The 19,273-nt window shown below is 44.0% G+C and overlaps 1 protein-coding gene and 1 non-coding gene across 5 annotated transcripts in view; one reads left to right on the forward strand and one right to left on the reverse strand.

Annotated features, from left to right (window-relative positions):
* The first annotated feature begins 301 nt into the window (after positions 1–301).
* The window catches only part of Wipf2 (WAS/WASL interacting protein family member 2), a 32,363-nt gene continuing 13,391 nt past the window's right edge, over positions 302–19,273 (forward strand). Inside the window, exons 1-2 of one of the 4 annotated variants that reach the window (XM_051176011.1) lie at positions 302–389; positions 17,353–17,481. In XM_051176011.1, coding sequence (XP_051031968.1) covers positions 17,422–17,481 — 60 coding nt within the window. In that variant the 5' untranslated portion in view covers positions 302–389; positions 17,353–17,421. Of the gene's footprint in view, positions 538–689; positions 773–17,352; positions 17,482–19,273 lie in introns of those variants that run through there. The other 3 variants (XM_051175996.1, XM_051175989.1, XM_051176002.1) reach the window with 3 other exon arrangements.
* Positions 6,123–6,226, reverse strand: LOC127221823 (U6 spliceosomal RNA). Its single transcript, XR_007834503.1, has one exon. It is a non-coding gene; the product is annotated as a U6 spliceosomal RNA (small nuclear RNA).

The raw sequence follows: 19,273 nt of genomic DNA on the forward strand, positions 1-19,273 counted from the left end.
AAAAAAAACACATTTTACGAAAGAGCGGTCAGCTCAGTGATTCTCTACAATGGCCGAAAATCAAAATCATCTGCGCAATTTTAAAGGTCTAGATGCTCAGACTGCATTTGACCAATTAAATAAGCATCTCGTACGCTGAACCCTGGCATCACTAGTCACTGAGATCCTCGCAGGCGGTCCCAACTGCAGCCCAAGATGCTTTAACTGCAGAGCTCGTCTTGCGACCTTCTCAAGATGGTGGCGCTCCGCCCCCACGTGCGCCGGTAGAGGGCAGGCTTTTCTCGGCGCATGCGCCCCGCGTCTCTGGGCTCCCGGCTGCCTCCTCCTTTTTCCCCCGCCTCCATTTTGTTCGCGGACGCTGGGGACGGTGGGAGCAGATCCATTTCCGGGTTGGTAAAAGGGGCGGCGGCGAGAAAGAGAGCTTGCCGCGGGGCGAACGGGCAGGACTAAAGCAGGACACAGGTGACGGAGGATTCGCTCCCGGAGCAGCCGCGGCCAGGTGGGAAAGACGCCGGGGCGGCCGAGCCCGCCGCTGAGGTGACCTGCGGACCTGAGTGGGAGGGAGAGCCGGGAGGGGGTCCTGGGGGGAGGGGACGCCGGGGGAGGGGCCGAGGCCGAGAGGGGGCCTGGGGGCGGGGCCTGGAGACCCTGGAGAGGGGCGTGGGCCATCCGAGTGGAGGGCGGTGGTGTGCGGCCGGCGCGGACTGTGCGAATGGGCAGGAGGGAGGTTTTTGAGAGACAGGAAATTAGAGATCCTGAAGGGTTGGGTGAGGTGAGTAAGACGGCAACTCTGGGTGAGGAAGGAGGGGAACCGTGCGCAGAGGGGGAGATGGGGAAGGGAGGGAGGACCTGTTGGGAAAGGTAATTATTAGCAGGATGCTCTGAGTTGAGGAGGTCGGTGTGACATTTCGGAATTGATTTAGGTGAAAAGGAATGGTTGGGAGGGAAGCTGTTTATTTACAGTGGAGGAAATCTTGAGAGTGTTGGGTGAGAGGGAGTCGGAGAGACGTCTGAGATGCGTTTGGAAGCTCCTGGAGTTAGAGGCTGCTGTTGGAGCGGTGTGATATGAGGGACTATGAAAATCTGAAGGCGCTAAATGTAGACTGCGTGTGCGGTTGAGTTACTGATTAGGAATGATTAGGAAGGCATATTCTGGAAGGATAGTATTGGAAAGAGAAGCTGGAGGAAGATGGTGGGTACTGGAATCTACCTTTCACCCCCTTGCTGGAGATTGAATCCTGATCCATCTGTGTGTTGGGAAAGGATTCTACCTCTATGCTGCACCCGAGCCCTGGAATTCTTTTCTTTGGTTGTTTTTTCGAGACAGATTTTCTTTGTGTAGCCCTGGGTGTCCTGGAACTCACTCTGTAGACCAGGATGGCCTCGAACTCTCGAATGTTGGGATTAAAGGCATGTGCCACCAGCGCCCAGCTGGAACTCATATTTTTGAAGTGACTTGAATAGTACTAGGTTGATCTCTCCCCGGACCCATTCCATTTTTTTTTTTTTTTTCATGCTGTTATTTTTGCTTTAGAGTTCTGTCTTCTGACTTGTTACATGTTTTGGGCTATTCTTTCATCTTTTTATGAGTCAGAAGAGAATTTTAGGGACTAAGAAGTCCTCTAGCTCTTGTATAGATTTACATGTAACTTTGAGACATTATTCAACTCTCATTCTCTCCCTCTGTAATATAAGTCTGACCTATCTGTTCCCTAGAATATTGTGTTAACCCATTTGATTTTTGAAGTCAGTGTAAAGAAAAACAGGGTCAAGATACTGTTATTTATTGCTTTTTAGGTTTTTTGGGGGAGGGGAGGGCTGGCAGGGTTTCTTTGCGTTGCTTAGGTTGTACTGGAACTTGCTCTGTAGACCAGGCTGGCCTTGAGCTCTCAGAGGCCCTTGCCTCTGCCTCCTGAGTACTGGGATTACAGATGTGTACCACCACTGCCTAGCATCTCTATGCATTTTAATATATATATATATATATATATATGTATATATATACATCTTTAGTCTTATAATACCTTCATATATCTTAATATTTTTAGTAGTCAAGATTTTTATGTTACTGGGTTGGTTATCACCAAGAGGAAGATGTGGACATTAGAGTCGGAGGTGAATGAGTTCAGCTGTTAGTGACTTTGAGAATGCAGTGATTTATTCTCTAAGTACCTGAGTATCTTCAGTCAGTATCTGTGGCCTTGTTGTCAGTGTCTGTGTTTGTAGACAGGATTAGATGCCTTGTCATCAGTCCTTTGACATTGTTTCATTTTTCCCCTTTGTACTACCTTGAACACTTAGCTGGCAAGTGAACTTGTTCAGCCTAGAAGTGTTTCTGAGAGTCTTGGCATTTCTGAGGTCTGATGCCAAGGACTGGGCAGTTTTAATTCTGTCTCACTCTTGGTATCAGAAATGGTGTTTACGGGAGGTGGTGCTGATTAGTGATGTGGACACAGGGGTGAGAGTCGGGAGGGGAAGGGTATTGGGAAGAGTGGAGCTGTTAAGTTTTACTATGGAGTTTTAAGAGGAGATCCTGTTCTGTTGCAGGGAATACCATCACATGCTCTTGCTTGACTTTAGTCTTCTGAACTGCTCCCTGGCACACTTGAGTGTGTTTTTCCTGTTGCCCTCAAGTAACTCTGAATCTCATGGGCTGTTCAGGCTGTTCTAGCAAACCCTAGTCTTCATACCAACATACCAACTCTACTTAGAGCTGCAGGCATGAAGTGTGCACATTTTTGGAGATAAAAACCCGTGTGTAATAGTGTGCTGCTGGGTGGGTGTTTGTTTGTTTTCTTGAGACAGAGTTTCCCTGTATAGCCCTGGCTATGATGGCCTTGAACTCACAGAGATCTGCCTGCCTCTGCCTCCCAAGGTAGGATTGAAGGTGAGTGCCACCACCAACCAGCTTTTTTTGGTTTATTCTTAAGATGGTTTTGCTATAACTTACAGAAGCTCAGAGCTGCTACAGTGGCCTGTTTCTTTTTAGCACAATGATTTTCAGTTTTTCTTGTCCTGTCACATTTTTCCATTGCTCTGCTTCAACTAGTTGTAAATGGAAAGTGGCAGGTCACCCTCCCCCTTCTTCTGGTGGGCATCCTGTCTGTGTCACAGCTTGATGCCACCAAATGAAAGGATTCTTGACTGCTTCAAATGCGGAGGGTGACAGAAGCTGAGCTGGGTTTCTTGAGCCAGAGAATGGACTCTGTCAAAGCAAAGAATAGTTGCAGAGACACAAACTGGGACCTTGAAGCTGTGACTAACATTTTGGCAACATGCATCCCTTTGCCAAATAACTTCTTTTCTTTAAGAGCATGATTGTTGATCTCTTTCTCAAAGTAAGCTCTTGTTAACTGTTTTTCTTTTGCACAGCTCTCAAGCAGAGGTTGGCAGAGTTCTGCTTGATTGACTGTCTCTTTTGGAATATGTGCCTTGGATTAGAGTGCATGGGAAGTCCACTGGTAGATCAGGAGAGCTACTCTGCAAAGAAAGAGAGGCAGCACTCTTCACTGAATGTTTGGGCAATTCTTCTCAATTCAGATCTAATTCTTACTTATCTGGTGGTTAAATGCAGAATCGTTGCATTTCCCTAACTTGGCAATGCCAGGGCATTGAGGAAGGCAGCATCCCAAGCTTTCCTGTGTTCTCACTCCCCAGTCTTCAAGCTGGAAGAACCTCATAGGCTAAAGTTAGGAACATGTCAACCTTTCCTTTTCTTTCTTTTTTTTTTTTTTTTTCACCAGTGCTTGGGATTGAACCAAGGGCTTCACATGTGCCAGGCAATTCTACCACTGAACTACACCTCCAGCCCCAGCAAGTGTTTACTGGCCTTATCTGTGGCAAGATATTGAAAATGTTACCAGGTGGTGATGTTGCACGCCTTCAGTTCCAAGGCTTGGGAGGCAGAGACAGGCGAATCTCTGAGGTGGAGCCCAGCCTGAACCAGCACAGCCAGAACTACACAGAGAAACCCTGTCTTGAAACACAAAACAGCAACAACAAAGACATTGGGAAATGTGAAATATAAGCCAGGTGTGGCTCATGCCTGTAGTCCCAGCACTTGGGGGGCAGAGGCAGGTGGATCTCTGAGTTTGAGGCCAGCCTTGGCTATAGAGTAAGACCATGTCTTAGAACCCAAAAAGGGGGGCTGGAGAGATGGCTCAGCAGTTAAGAGACCTGGTTGCTCATCCAGAGGTCCTGAGTTCAGTTCCCAGCAACCGCATGGTAGCTCACAACCATCGGTGATGTGATCTGATACCTCTTCTGGCATAAAGTCCTACATGCACTCATATACATAGAGTAAATAAATAAATAAATCTAGTTTAAAAAAAAAAAAAAAAAGAACCCAAAGAGGATGAAATCTCAAGAACTTAATGATGTTGTTAGAGAAAAAAACTGTTGATTGGTGTGTTAATATCTAAGTCAGTTTTTAATAACTTTAGAGTTTTGGCTTGGCATGCAAAGAGATTCTGTGGAGGTACATAGGTTATCAGATAACTGAGCTGGGGCTTGGCCACCTGGCTTTCAGGCTATTTGTTCTTCAGGAGATAAGTAGTTGAAGATGACATTCTTTCTGCTGATCCTGGGGTGGCCTATGAAGATGTTTTCTTTACTATATGGCAGTAGCCCCATAACGTTAGAGGTAACCCAAAAATAAATTTTCTTTTTGACTTTGAATCCAGACTTTCCTTCACATCATTAGTCTAGAGTATTTTTAAGAGTATGTATTGCTGGATGGTGGTGGTGCAGGAGGTGGAGGCAGGCGGATCTCTGTGAGTTCAAGGCCAGTCTGGTTTACAGAGCTAGTTTCAGGACAGCCAGGACTGCTTGTGTGTGTGTGTGTGTGTGTGTGTGTGTGTGTGTGTGTGTGTAAGGGGTAAGGGTGTGCATGCCACTGCACACATGGAGGTCAGAAGACAAATTTATGGATTCAGTTTTCTCCTATATTTATGTGGGCTCCAACTATTGAACCCAGGTCATCAGGTTTGCATCATTGAGGAGTATAAACTACTTAGCCATTTCACTGACCCTCCATAAGAGATTTGAGAGAAGGTTTCACTCTGTAGCTTCTTCACAGGTCCCAAGTTCCTAACACTATCCGGTGTGGCTCACAACTGACTAACTCCAGATCCAGGGGATCTAGCCATCCCTTCTTCTGGATACTGTGGGTACCAATATAGGTTGCTTGCACTCAAATAGACACATACAACTTTTTGTTTTGTTTTGAGATAGGGTTTCACTGTATTAGACTTGACTGTCCTAGAACTTGCTCTGTAGACCAGGTGGTCTTGAACTCAGAGAGATTCACCTGCCTCTGCCTCCTGAGTGCTGGGATTAAAGGCATGTGTCACCACAGCCCAGTGTGTGCCCAGTTACACACAACTTTTAAAAAAGAGAAACAAAGATGAAATTGGTGTTTGCAGAGGTGACACACAACTTTTAAAATAAATAAAGATGAACTTACTCTTTGCAACTTTTATATGTTAAATTGTAGTAGGGCTTGTTTATAATCCCAGTGTTGAGGATGTAGAAACATATGGATCAGGACTTCAAGTTCAAGGCCTATGTGGGCTACAGGAACCCTTGTACACAAAACAAACCAAAAAAATAAAACACAAAATTTATATTTTAAATAAGTAATACAAAATTCAAATGGCAAAAATATAAATGAAGCTAAACATGTTGACTCATGCCTGCAATGTCAGCATTCCAGAGGCAAATGCAGTAGGGTTGTGTGAGGCTAGCATGGGTTCAAGTTTAGCTTGAGTTGTACAGCAAGACTCAAAGGCTTTATGTAGCCTCAGTGGTAGGACAATTGCCTAACAAGTGCAAGAGGCCCTGAGTCCCATCCCCAACATTGGCATAGGAACAGAGTATATAATATCTTCTACCTTTGGTTTGCCTTTAGCCCAGTTCGCCTGTTGTATTGTTTCAGGGGTTGTGAACTGTCTCACATGGGTGTTGGGAATCAAATTCAGGTCTTCTTGCAAGAACAGCGTGTGATCTCAATGGCTGAGCCTTCTCTGCAGCCCAAGGCGACAGTTTTTAAAACCAGTGTAATACTACCTGCATGTTTTGCTTTTTTTTTTTTTTTTTTTTTTTTTTTTTTGTTCTTGTTTTTTTAACACATGGAACACTTCACAAATTTGCTTGTCATCCTTGTACAGGGGCCAAGCTAATCTCCGTATCGGTACAATTTTAGTATATGTGCTGCCAAATCAAGCATGTATCTTTTGTTTTTTAATGTATCTTGGTCATTATTCTCCATTAGGGATAAACAGATTTACCCTATTGCGATACAGATTCATACTCTTCAGTCTTATACAAACTATGCTGCAAAAAAATTACCACAATGTATTGACCTTTTGAAGTTGGTTTTAGAGTTTTTTGCTCAGGTCCTTTTTCTACCAACCCTTATCTCGCTTATGCTTTTGGTTGTGAGCCTAGCCTTTAATGGCTAAGCCATCTCTCCAGCCCTGGAAATGTGTAGCCCAGGCTGGCCTTGAACTGGTGACCCTCCTGTCTTTGCCTCCTTCAGCAAATCCTATCGTCGTGCACTACCACAACTGGCCCCTTATCTCATTAAAAATAAATTACATGTGTGTGCATGATTGCTCACACATGCCTGTGGAGGACTGAAGAGGTTGTCAGATTCAATAGAGCTGGAGTTACAGGTGGTTGGTTGGGTCATGTGGAAGGATATAGTGGAACCATCTCAACCATCTCTCTAGCCCCTTGTTTTGTTTTCTCAAAGCAGGGTCTTGTAGCTCAGTCTGGCCTTTAAGTTTGTACACTGTGCTCAGCCTTTTTTTTTTTTTTTTTCTTTCAATGTGCATTGGTGTTTTGCCTGTATGAATATCTGTGTGAGGGTGTCAGGTCCCCTAGAACTAAAGTTACAGATAGTTGTAAGCCATGTGGGTGCTGGGAATTGAATCTGGGTCCTTTGGAAGAGCAGTCAGTGCTTTTAACCACTGAGCCATCTCTCCAGCAGCCCCCTCCCACCCCCTTTAAAAAAAAAATGTTTTCCTTTGAAGTAATTCTGAAGCTCATGGAAAATAAAGACGTTTTCCCCTAGTGTGAAGCACTAAGCACTGTGCTGGATGTTAGAGATGGAGCAAATTGAGTTTTTGCCTTTGTGACAGTTATGGTCTAGTGGAAAAGACCTCCATTAAAGAAATGATTAACTGTTACTGTTGTTCCTTGTGCAGGCAGCTATTGGGGGAGCCAGGATGACTGAGCAGAGGGCAGTCAGGGGAGGATGAAAAGGGTGATTTAGGGGAGGGTCCTAAGGAAGGAATGTGGTTTGAGGAAAGAAGGTCCTCATAGCTAGTGCCCCGGGGCGAGAAGCAGAGAGGTCAGAGGAGGAGGATGTGGGCTTTCCTGGAAGGTCAGGTACTAAGTATAAGTACTTCAGTTAGCTCACTAGTTAATGTTTGTGATACTGAAGACTACATTCAGGGCCTCAAGTCTCTGACTCTGAGCTGTACCCCCAACAGCAGTCAACATCAGGAAACTTTGAGGTGACTTTACTTTCTGCAGTACTAGTTTGCTTCTGTGAGTGCTGACGATATCTGCATCCTAATATTTGGATCTCATTTTCCACCGGAATTTTCCTTAATAAAGCCTGTCACTTTAGTCTCAACTTCCTCTGGGTCTTGTAAATTAAGCCTGGTTGGCTGGGTTAGGTTTTAAGATTACTGGGGCACAGTTATCTTAAACTGGGATTTAAGTTTAAGATGGGATTGTTTGCTATTGAGGAGACAAAAAGGTCTGTACTTGTTCTGTCATCTGGTCATCTGGGTCGTATTTCTGCACAGGGTACATGAGTCTTGCTGGGCATGCAAGTAAGTGAGTCCCCTGAGGGGAGTGCTGTCGTGACCGGCAATATATGAAAGTGTTCTTATCTGGGACTATTCTAACAGTGGGAGAGCATTTGTATCTGCAAGTGTGCTGACTTTTGTTCAAAAATCACAGCATTCAAAGCCCAGATGGTCCTGTTTGATTGAGTACGTTTCTTACGTAATTGGATCAGCTTGCCCTGCTTTCATAACTTCAAGACTTGATTTAGCAGCCTATCACTGGTGATCAAGGAATGACAATGTACGAGTTTTTCTAGCATTTCAGCGTGAAGCATCTGCATTTCTGGTGGCTCAAGGGTATTAGAATGTGAGAGAAGAGACTTCAACAAGGAAAGTCACGGTGCTGTTATTAGATTCTGTGGTGAGTTGGGACTTAATACATTCTGTTTGAAATGAGGCATGGCACTTCTCTGTGTGTGGAGTGTGACCAGCGTTTCATGGTGCATCTGCTTAAGTTTCTTTCAGGCCTTTTCTTAGTAGAGTCTGTCATCGGCTTTTCTTCCTTTCTCTGTATGCTTTTCTGCCTTGTGTTTGAGATGTGTACATGAAGGATGCTCTGATGGCAATGGGAAGCTGGTTATAAGAGGCATGGCTAGTTTATAGTGAGAGTAGCCTATTTTGCCATCAGTGGCTGGGTGTCTGCCTTTCTTGCTTGTAATAGATCCCCCCCCCCCAAGTTTTGGCTGGCCTGGACCTCTGGATCTTGTTTTCAGTGTAATGCTACTAGTAAAGAAACCAGTTGGCATTAGAGTATGGTGGTGCATTCATTTAATCCCAGCACTCAAGAGGCAGAGGCAGGCGGATCTTTGTGAGTTCAAGACAGCCTGTTCTACAGAGTGAGTCCCAGGACAGCCAGGGGTACACAGAGAACCCTTGTATCAGAAAAATAAAAGCAAACATTTATTTAAAGACATGAGTCCTGCTGTGTTACCCTTGCTGGCTCCAAATTTTAGGCTTAAGCCATTTCCTGCTTCAGTGTCCTGAATAGTTTGGACTATGGCTGTGTGTCACTACACTGGGTTTGGTCATGATTTCTTTTAGTGTCCTAGAGGTTGCTCATATATTTGGCCTCTGATAGAGTAAGTGCTGAGGTCACTGATCACTCTGTGGTTACACCCAGATTATGGCACAGATCCAGGTCATCATGGGCAGCCTGGCTCCATTACAGTTTCAAACAAGATATAAGTGCTAATGTCCTTTTAGTTTTTCTTTACTTTTGGTGAGCATGTGCAGGTGATATGCTGTGGTGTGTGTAGGAGTCAGAGGGTATCTTTATGGAGTGGCTTTTATCCTCCACCTTTACTTGGGTTCCAGGTACCGTTTAGGTTGGTGGGTTTGAGGGGCAAGCACCTTTTACCTGCTGAGCCACTTTGCTATCTCTTACAATTTGGGGCAGGAAGTGGGGGTGGGTGGGAGTGTGTGGGTGGGGTAGTGGTGGTGTTGGTAAAGTTCTTTACTCTGTTTATTTGCTTTGATAACAGATCCAGCATTGACTTTCTCTGTGTAGCCCTGGCTGTCCTGGAACTCACTCTGTAGACCTGGCTGGCCTCAAACTCAAAGATCTGCCTGCCTCTTCTGCCTCCTGAGTGCTGGGATATTTGGCTATTATTCTTATGAGGTACTTAACACAGGGTCACACATACACACATAATTAAAAATAAAATAAGTCTTAAAAAAATAAAAAACTAAACTAAAAAAAAAGCTGGGAACAGGCTGGTGAGATGGTTTGGTGGGTAATGCACTCACTGGCAAACCTGACAGTCTGAGCTCAATCCCCAGGACCTGCAGAGGAGGAGGGACCTGACTCCCCAAGTTATCCTCTGTGCTCTGTCTCAGAATGCACTATGGCACATACACCCCATTAAAAATATTAGAGCCTGGTGAGATGGCTCATAAGGACACTTGACACTCAAGTCTGGTGGCCTGGGTTCAATCTCTGGAAACCACATGAAAGTGAACCGAAAGAATCAACTTCACAAAGTTCTCTGACCCCCACACATATACTGTGGAGCACACTCACAAATAAATAAATAAACAGGGGTGGATGGGGGTGAGACAGTCACTGTGGAGCCCAGGCTGGCCTCAGTTTTGTTTTATAGCTGAGAAAGACCTTGAACTTCTGGTCCACCTGCTTCCTCCACCTAGTGCCCAGGTTTCTTTTGTTTTGTTTTGTTTTTTGTTTTCAAGACAGGATTTCACTGTATATCCCTGGCTGTCCTGGAACTCCCTCTCTAAACCAGGCTGGCCTCAAACTCAGATATCTGCCTGCTTCTGCCTCTGGAGCGATGGGATTAAAGGCATGCACCATCACTGCACGGCTCTGTTTTATTTATATTGAAGATAGGATTGCATTATGTTAACCAAAACTGGCTTTGAATTAGAAGCCTCAGCTTCTTATTGTTTGTTTGTTTGAGACAGGGTTTCTCTGTATTGTTTTCGAGCCTGTCCTAGCACTCACTCTGTAGACCAGGCTGGCCTCGAACTCACAGAGATCCGCCTGCCTCTGCCTCCTGAGTGCTGGGACTAAAGGCGTGCGCCACCAACGCCCCGCTCTGCCTCAGCTTCTTGAAAGCTAGATTACAGACATGAGCCATCATACCCAGCTTGTTTTTGCTTAAACATAGTTTAAAGATTCTAATAGAGCTGGGTGTGGTGGAGCACTATTTTAATTCCAGCACTCGGGAGGCAGAGGCAGGAGGATCTCTGAGTTCTGGCCAGCCTGGTTGACAGTAAGTTCTGTGACACCAGGGCTACACAAGAAACCTTGTCTCTAAGAGAGAGAGAGAAAATCAAACAGTATTGTAAGACTTGAAATAAAAGGTGGCTACAGAGTTGGCTCAATGGCTAAGAGCTGTTGCTGTCCAATCATGAGGATAAGTTTGGATTTCAGAAGCTGTATAACAAGGCTGGCATCTTGCACATGCCTGTAACCCCAGTCCTGAGGTGGGAGAGATACAAAGCTCACTGAGGTTCACTGGCTTCCAGCCCAGCTGAGAAAAACACAAGCCCCAGCATTAGGGCGGGACTGGAAGGAAACAGGCAGAGTGATAGGAAGGGCACCCTTGGCCTTCTTCTGGCCTCCTCTGGAGCATATAGGCACCTGTACATACTCTTGCATATCTACACCCACACAGGTAAATGACTCTAAAAGAATAAACGTAAGCAGCTGCTTTATTCTTCTTGTTGTCAATTACTTTCTTAAATTAAAAAAATTGTTTATTTTTATTTGTATGGCTGTTTTGCTTCAATGTAGATATGTGCACTACATGCATGCAGTATCCATGAGCTCCTGGGACTGAGGTACAGATGGTTGTGAACTAGAATGTGAGTGCTGGATATCAAACCTGGAACTTGAACCCTCTCTCCAGCGCTCTGCCCTCCCTCCACTCCCCTCCCCATCTTTCTTTCTTGAGCCATCTCTCCAGCCCTTTTCCTTTTTCCCTCCCCCCTTCTCTTTCTCCCTCTCTCCCTCCTTCCCTCCCCCTTTTTTTTAGGTTTATTTATGTATATGGGTGTTTTGCGTGCGTGTGTGTGTGTGTGTGTGTGTGTGTGTGTGTGTGTGTGTGTGTGTGTGTCGGTCGGTGTACCACATGGGTGTCTATCTGATGCCCTTGGAGATCAGAAGAGAGTATCAGATCCCCTGGAACTTGAGTTATGGATGGCTTTGAAACCACCATATGGGTACTGGAAGTTGAACTCAGGTCCTCCGCAAGAACAAGCAACAAGTACTCTCATCCACTGAGGCATCTATCTCGTCAGCCCTTTTAGCCCTTTTCATAATTTTTTGAAATGTATTTGTTGCCAGGTGTGCTGACTCAGGCCTTTAATCTCAGCACCCAGGAAGCAGGGGCAGATGGATTTCTGTGAGTTTGAGGTCATCCTGGTCTATATAGTGAGTTCCAGACCAGCTAAATCTATATAGTGAGGCACTAACTTAAAAAAAAATAAATAAATAAAAAAGAGAAATACTTATAAGCTGGGTGGTGATGGTGCATGCATGAAAAATCCAAAACCAAACCCAAAAAACAAAAACAAAAAGACCCTGCTGTTATGATTTCAATCCCTAAAGGGGATTTCAATCACATAAAGGGGAGTGAAGAAAACTGACACCACAAAGTTGTCACCTGATTGACACATGCGTGCCATGGCATTCCTACATCCACAAACACATCATGTACACACACAACGATAGTTAAAAAAATACAAAATTAAAAAAAAATGTATATATGTATGTATGTATCTATATGTTTATTCAGTTGTTCAAGACAGGGTTGTCTGTAGACCAGGCTGGCTCCTAACTTAGATCTACCCAGCTTGAGTTTGTTTCTTAAACAGATATCCTAAATGTGACTTATTTCAGGTGAGCTTGGAAACCCTGCTTTAGAAGAGTTCTTTGTAAACATTGGTGCCTTACATCTCCAGGGCAAACTCTGTGGGCTTTTCCTAGTATTGCCTTTATATTCAGACAATTTTCAGTTTGTCTAGCTTTGGTCTTTTGGTCTGGATTTTTAGAACATGTGTCTTCTATCTGATTAACTCCTCTCTTCCAGAGAGTGCTTCCCCCATACTCTAGAATTTATCCAGGTAACTCATTAAAGGAGCAAAGTCAGTCAGTATCCTAAATCTTGACCTTTCCTAGTATTAAAGCTGACTGATGGTAATACATTTAGCTGTGTGATTCCATTTTTCTCGCCAATATTTCTAAGCACCCTGGTTGCTGGGAGGTGTGGGTGGGGAGGAAATATTAATTATGAACACCGAGCTACTCTATCATTTAACTGTCAGAATTCAGGGCTGTGTTCATGTCTCTGGTGAGATGGGAAATTGATGCAGTCTTTGAGAGCACATGCAAATCACCCGCCTTGGATTTCCACAGCTTCTTTTGGAGACGGTGATGCACTGATATTTTGAAATTGGGTGTTTTGATTTTGAGCACCTTTAAGTTGGTCTCAAGCAACTTAAGCTCCCAATCTTTCTGACTCTACCTCCCAATAAAAATAAATATATTTTTTAAATGTATTTATTGCCAGGTGTGCTGACTCAGGCCTTTAATCTCAGCACTTAGGAGGCAGAGGCAGGTAGATTTCTGTGAGTTTGAGGTCATAGAGTGAATCCCAGAACAGACTCCAGAACTACAGAGAAATGCTGACTCAAAAAACAAAACAAAGAAAAAAAAATTCAGAATCATCCTTGGCTACATAGAATTTTCAGAGCCAGTTCCAGCTATTTGAGACTTTGCTTATCCATCCATCCATCGTTTGTTGTGGCAGAGTCTTCTCTAGGTAGCACTGACTGGCCTGTAACTCAGAGAAATCTATCTGTCTCTGTTTCTCAGTGTTGAGATTACAGGTATGTGCCAACACTCCTAGCTAAAATTTTGCTTTAAACAAACAAACAAACAAATAGAAAACAAAACTACCCAAACATTGTTTCAGATGACAGAGGCTTTTAGTTTAATATTTATGGTAAGTATTTAATTTTAACTTTTCTGGACCAAGCAGGCTTGCTATGATAAAAAATTACCTATAGTTGGGGGGAAAATTCCCTTCATGAAATTACCTTGGAATTTTTATTCCCCTCCAAGACAGTTTTTCTGTGTAGCCCTGGCTGTTCTGGAACTTGCTCTGTAGACCAGGCTTTCCTTGAACTCAAAAGATCTGCTTGCCTCTGCCTCTTGAGTGCTAGGGTTTACCTTGGAATTTTAACTCTAGCTCTACATATGATAGAAATCTATTTTACCAGACATTTGACTGAACTGACTTTCAGAAAAGAACAGGCACCTTCTCTATTGAGAGAAGAGAACTCAGGACTATGTAACAATTTTAATGGAGTAGTGATGGAAAAATAAGTGTAACATGATAGTTGCTCTTGCCTGTTTCATTGTATTTTAGAGACACTAGAACTGCATTAGTGGAAGCTGTCTCTAATCTGACCTAGAACATAGGATGTATGTGCTTGATTCTGTGTGGAAATCAGTTCTCAAGTCCAGGAACCTGTTTGGTTCCTGTTGTTGGGTAGTCTCCTAGAGAGATGTGCCCATACTCTTGGGCTGTTCCTACTCTTCCCGTATTGAGGTAGGTGCTTTGTCCTGGGGACTGGATGCCATTATACTACTGTGCTAAGGAGCTCTTGATTTCCCAACTTGTTTTGTTGTTGTTTTGTGTGTGGTTGGTTTGTTTTTGAGACATGGTTTCACTATACAACCCTGGCTGGCCTGAATTTATTATGCAGAGCAGGCTGGCCTCAACCCTACAGATCCACCTGACTCTGCTGTGAGTGCTCACAGGCACACCCCACCATATCAGACCTTGATTGTTTTTTAGGAGCAATATTAAAGGGCAGGTACATTCCATGTGGTGACTTTTAACCCTAGAAGGCTTCCAAGTAGTGTCTAAAAGTATCCATGTCCTTAAGCTTAGAAATTGTGTTGTGTCTGTGGGACTAGTGAGCTGCCTGTGCTCTTGATTGGCTGTGAGTGGGAAGCTGTTGCTTCCTTCAGGCTTCTTTGGCATTCTTGGCATACTGGCTATTGGATTTGGAGACCCCTTAAAGTTTTTAAGTTTATCCCCTTGGTGCTAGGGTTTCTACTTATGAGGATTTACTACTTTGATTAACTGAGCATTTGTTTGGAGGCATTGGATGAGGTGGGGTCCTGTTGGTCTTGACCGCCTGGGTTTAGGTGATTTCCCTACCTCAGCGTCTCAAGTAGCTGGGCTGAAGGTATTGGACATTGCTCCTCCTAGCGTATTTTGATTACCAAAACAAAACAAACAAACAAACAAAAAAACCTAGAGGGTTAGATCTTTAGTACAGGGATACTGCTGCACTCAACTTTGAAACCAGAAATGACATGGCTTTCCCTTGGGGGGAGCTAACTAATGTGTGTGTCCACATGCGAGCATAAGTGTATTTGTACTTATGGAAGGACAGCCTTGAACGTACTTTCTTAAGATTGTTGCTCACCTTATGTAGAGACAAAACAGAATCTGTCACTGGTTTGGAACTTGTCAAAGCCTAGGATGGTTCCTCCTGTGTCTCCTCAGCACAAGGATTATAAGTGTGCACCACCACACCAGATTTTCTTTTCTTTTCTTTCTTTTTTGGTTTTTTGAGAACAGGGTTTCCCTGCCTGTCCTGGAACCTGCTCTGTAGGCTAGGCTGGACTTGAACTCAGAGATCTGCCTGCCTCTGCCTCCCAAGTGCTGGGGTCAAAGGTGTGTACCACCTCTGACTGTCTAAATACTCAGCTTTTTAAATGTTGGTTCTGGGGATTGAATTTGGTGCACATTACCAGCTCAGCTATCTCCTCAGCCCATATTGGGATGTGGTGGAAGTCAGAGGACAACTTGTTGGAGCCTTTTTTTTTTTTTTAAACTGTGTTGGCCCTAAGGATTGAATTCAGACTGTTAGGCTTGGAGGCGAATGCTCTTACCCTTGAGCCATCCCACTACCCGCCCCCTCCAGCTTGGTTTTGAAGGAGGGTAGACGTCATCCTCCATGAGAACGACCCATCCAGGTACTGTTCAGATCTTTCTCTTGGAAGCAGATAGCTCTATTGGGCATCACACAGGCAGGAAAGAGTTGGAGTTGGAGATTTCCAGTCAAGATTCTGATCAGTTCTACTCTCCTGAAACTGTTCCTGGTCTTTGGATATCTCCTCTTTCTTTTCTTCACTGCAGGACATTGAAAGACTACTAAAATTAGTTCTTACAGTGGATTATGGATATCCCTGTAAGGAGTTCAAAACTAGGCTTTCCTATGACTTGCCATGGTAACTTGACTTTTAGGCTAGGCTTGGTACACATGGTCTCCCATCTGTACTGTGGGCTACTGAGCATCTCCTTGCACCCTGATCATATTAGTTGCTTAGTTTATTTATTTTTAATATTTATTTATTCATGTATTTTATGTATATGAGTCCTCTGTCTTCATGCACACCAGAAAAAGGTATCTGATCCCACTACAGATGGTAGTGAGCCACCATATGGTTGCTGGGAATTGAACTCAGGACCTCTGAAAGAGCAGTGAAATGCTCCTAACCACTGAGCGGTCTCTCCAGCCCCTAGTTGCTTAGTTTAAAGGCAGTTCCTCTCTAGACTGACTAATTGACCTTATTTTACTTTTGTTTCTGTGTGTCTGTGTGCCATGTGTGTGTGGGTGCCTGTGGAGGCCAGAAGAGAGCATTGAATTCACAGGCTGTGTGAGCAGTCTAGCGGGAAGGCTGTAAGGGCAGCCAGTGCTCTTAACTGCTGAGCTCTTTCTCCAGCCCTTTATTTTATATGTTCCCTGTCTATGATTTTGCATTCATGGTGCCAGTGTTATTTTGGCTTCCATTTTTAGAGATCAAGAAAGGAGATTTTCTTAGGACCAAGCTTTGAAGGACTTTCTGTTCTTGAGCTCTGGTTATATCTTTAGCCGGTTTAGAGTCCTACGTCAGTCAATTCCCTTATTTCATTTCTATATGAAATGAAGCAAACTGCAACAGGCATATAGCCGTAGGTTTCCAATGCTAGGTGTTGGTTGACCAAGTCAGTAGGCTTGGTATTTATTCTCTAATCAAGCCCCATGGGTGTGGCTGTTGCCAGGTACAGGTGAACTCTGGCCTATGAGTCAAATGTGGGCTACAGCTTGCTTTTGAAAGTCTCACAAACTGAGAATGATTTTATATTCTTAGAAGGCTGTAAAAAAAATTAAGAGAATGAGAAGGCAGGTCACAAACTGGAAGAAAATATTTCACTAGAGACAGAGTTCTTAAATTCAACAGTAAAATAAAAAGTCTAATTGAAAGACAAAAAAAAAATAAGGCTAGGATTGTGAATGGCTCATGGGTAGAATGTGGGCTGGCCATGCCTTCAAGCCCTAGCACCATTGCCCCCAAAGTCAAAAGACCTAAACAGACACCTCAGCCTGGAAGATACACAAGTGGCAAGGAGGCTTATGGGAGGGAACATGATCAACATGAGGTCCTGTGGGAATTGCAAATTAAAACAAGCTTACTAGAGTCACCAGACTCCAAACTGACAGCATCAGGTACAGCAGAGATGGGGAGCAATAGCAGTTCATGGCTGGTGTAAATCCAAAATGGGCAGAGCCGCTTTTGAAGACGTTTGGCAGCTTCTTAAAGAGTCATACTCTTAGAGCATGAGCCAGCAGTCACACCGTAGGGTGAATGAGGTGCATGCATGGAAACTTATGGTACTTGTTCACTTTTGCTGTGAACTTAGAACTTGGAAAATATGAAGAATTTCTTGTTGTTGTTTGTCTTTAGTTGGTCTGGGAGTAGAGATCAGTGGTGAAGCCCATGCTTAGCCCACTTGAGGCCCTGGGTTTGATTCCCACTTCTGCACAACAAAGAATAATGTACAAAAGTAGACTGTATTTATGTAGGGGATGAAGTGCTCAGGGTCTCAGGTCCCTGTCCAATCCTCTGTCCCTCCTGTGTGCTGAGCCTCTAATTACAAAGCTGTTTTTTTGAATTTTGTTTTGTTCACAGGTATATGAATGACCTAAAGCTGCAAATAAAGACGGAGAAAGAACGGTGCCAACTGGGAGCAGGGCAAGGATGCCAATTCCTCCTCCCCCACCCCCGCCTGGTCCTCCCCCACCTCCCACTTTTAATCAGGTAGGTACTTACTCTTTCCACTAGGCTATCTTCACACCTTAAAGTAAGCTGGTAGACTTCTCATATTGCTTTGTTCTTTTTCTTTTCAATCCTTTGTTTAAAACTTCTAGATTTTCTTCCCTAATCACTCTTTTACTCTGAGCTTGCTCTTTAGTTCTATTTTTTTTAAACTTCTTTTATATTTACATGTATGAGTGTTTTGCCTGCATGTGTATATGCACCACATGCATGCCTGGTACCCCAGGAGGCAGGAGAGGGCTTTGGGATCCTCTGGAACCGGAGTTAGAAGCAGCTGTATGGCTAGACATGGGTACTGGGAACTGAACCTTGGTCCTCAGAAAGAGCAGCAAATGCTCTTAACCACTGAGCCACCTTTCCAGCACCCACCCTTCTTGTGGTTTTGTTTTTGTTTGTAACAGGGTCTTGCTGTATAGTCCAGGCTGGCCTTAAACTTTAGGTTCCCTTGCCTCATTCCCCTAAGTGCTGGGATTACAGATATGAGATAACCATGTCCACTAATTGTTTTTAATACCATCTATAATTTTAATATATATTTGAACTTTTTGTTTTGTTTTGTTTTTTGTTTCTCAAGATAGGGTTTCTCTGTATTGCTTTTGGAGCCTGTCGTGGAACTAGCTCTGTAGTCCAGGCTGGCCTCGAATTCACAAAGATCCACCTGCCTCTGCCTCCCCAGTGCTAGAACTAAAGGTGTGCACCCAGCTTATATATTTGAACTTTAACTAGCATTTTGAGACAGGATCTCTCTGTGTGACTAGCTGAGAACTTGCTATGTAGGTCAGACTGGCATCTAACTTTGAGTACAATCCTTCCGGATTGTAGGCCTGAGCAGTTGCCCAGCTGCACCCTGGATTCTTGCAGCTACTAGGAGACAGACTTAATAGCAGTCAGTTTAGCAGATAGAAAACACACAAGCCTGTGCCTCAGCTAGTTTGGACTTCTGAGAGGTCCTCTGAGGACCACTCTGACATGTTTTGTTCCCTGTCCTGCTTCATTCCAAATGGAGATTTGGATACATGGAGTTGGGGCTAGTGTTCTCCCTAAGCTAACTATCCTACAAACAGGTTAGTCTCATTTCTCTGACACCCTTGAGAGAGGGGATGAGGGTTTGAGGTGGTGATTTCCTGCTGCCATTTCATCTCCTGTCTTATTCCCAGTCAGTTCATTAAACGTTTGATTTTGTTTTTTTTATGTGTATGGGTGTTTTGCCTGCATGTGTCTGTGTACCATGTGAATAGAATACCTGGTGTCCTCAGAGACCAGAACTATCAGATCCCTTGAAACTGAAATTATAGATGATGAACTACCATGTGGGAGCCAAGATTGAACCCAGGTCCTCTGGAACATCAGCAAGATCTCTTTTTCCAGCTCCAGTCCATTTTATTAATTTTTTAAAACGTGCATTGATGTTTTGCATTGGTTGTGGGGTTTTCTAGAACTGGAGTTATAGATAGTTGTGAGCTGCCATGTGGGTCCTGGGAATTGAATGCAGGTTCTCTGGAAGAGCAGTCTGTGCTCTTAACCATCGAACCATCTCTCCAGTCCATTTTAAAGCCAAGTCTATCATGTTTTACACTCTATCAAGAAAGGGAAAAAAGTAGGGTGTGGTAAGGCATACCTTTAATTCCACCACTTGAGAGGCAGAAACAGACAGAGCTCCAAGTTTTGGGACTCAGAAGAGCAACACTTTGCTACTCTTACAAAGGACCTGAATTTAGTTTCTAGCACCCACGTGGTGACTCTTATAACCCTAGTTTCAGGGGATCTGATAACC

This window comes from Phodopus roborovskii, unplaced genomic scaffold (genome assembly GCF_943737965.1).
Source record: "Phodopus roborovskii unplaced genomic scaffold, PHOROB, whole genome shotgun sequence".
NCBI classification, from domain to species: domain Eukaryota; kingdom Metazoa; phylum Chordata; class Mammalia; order Rodentia; family Cricetidae; genus Phodopus; species Phodopus roborovskii.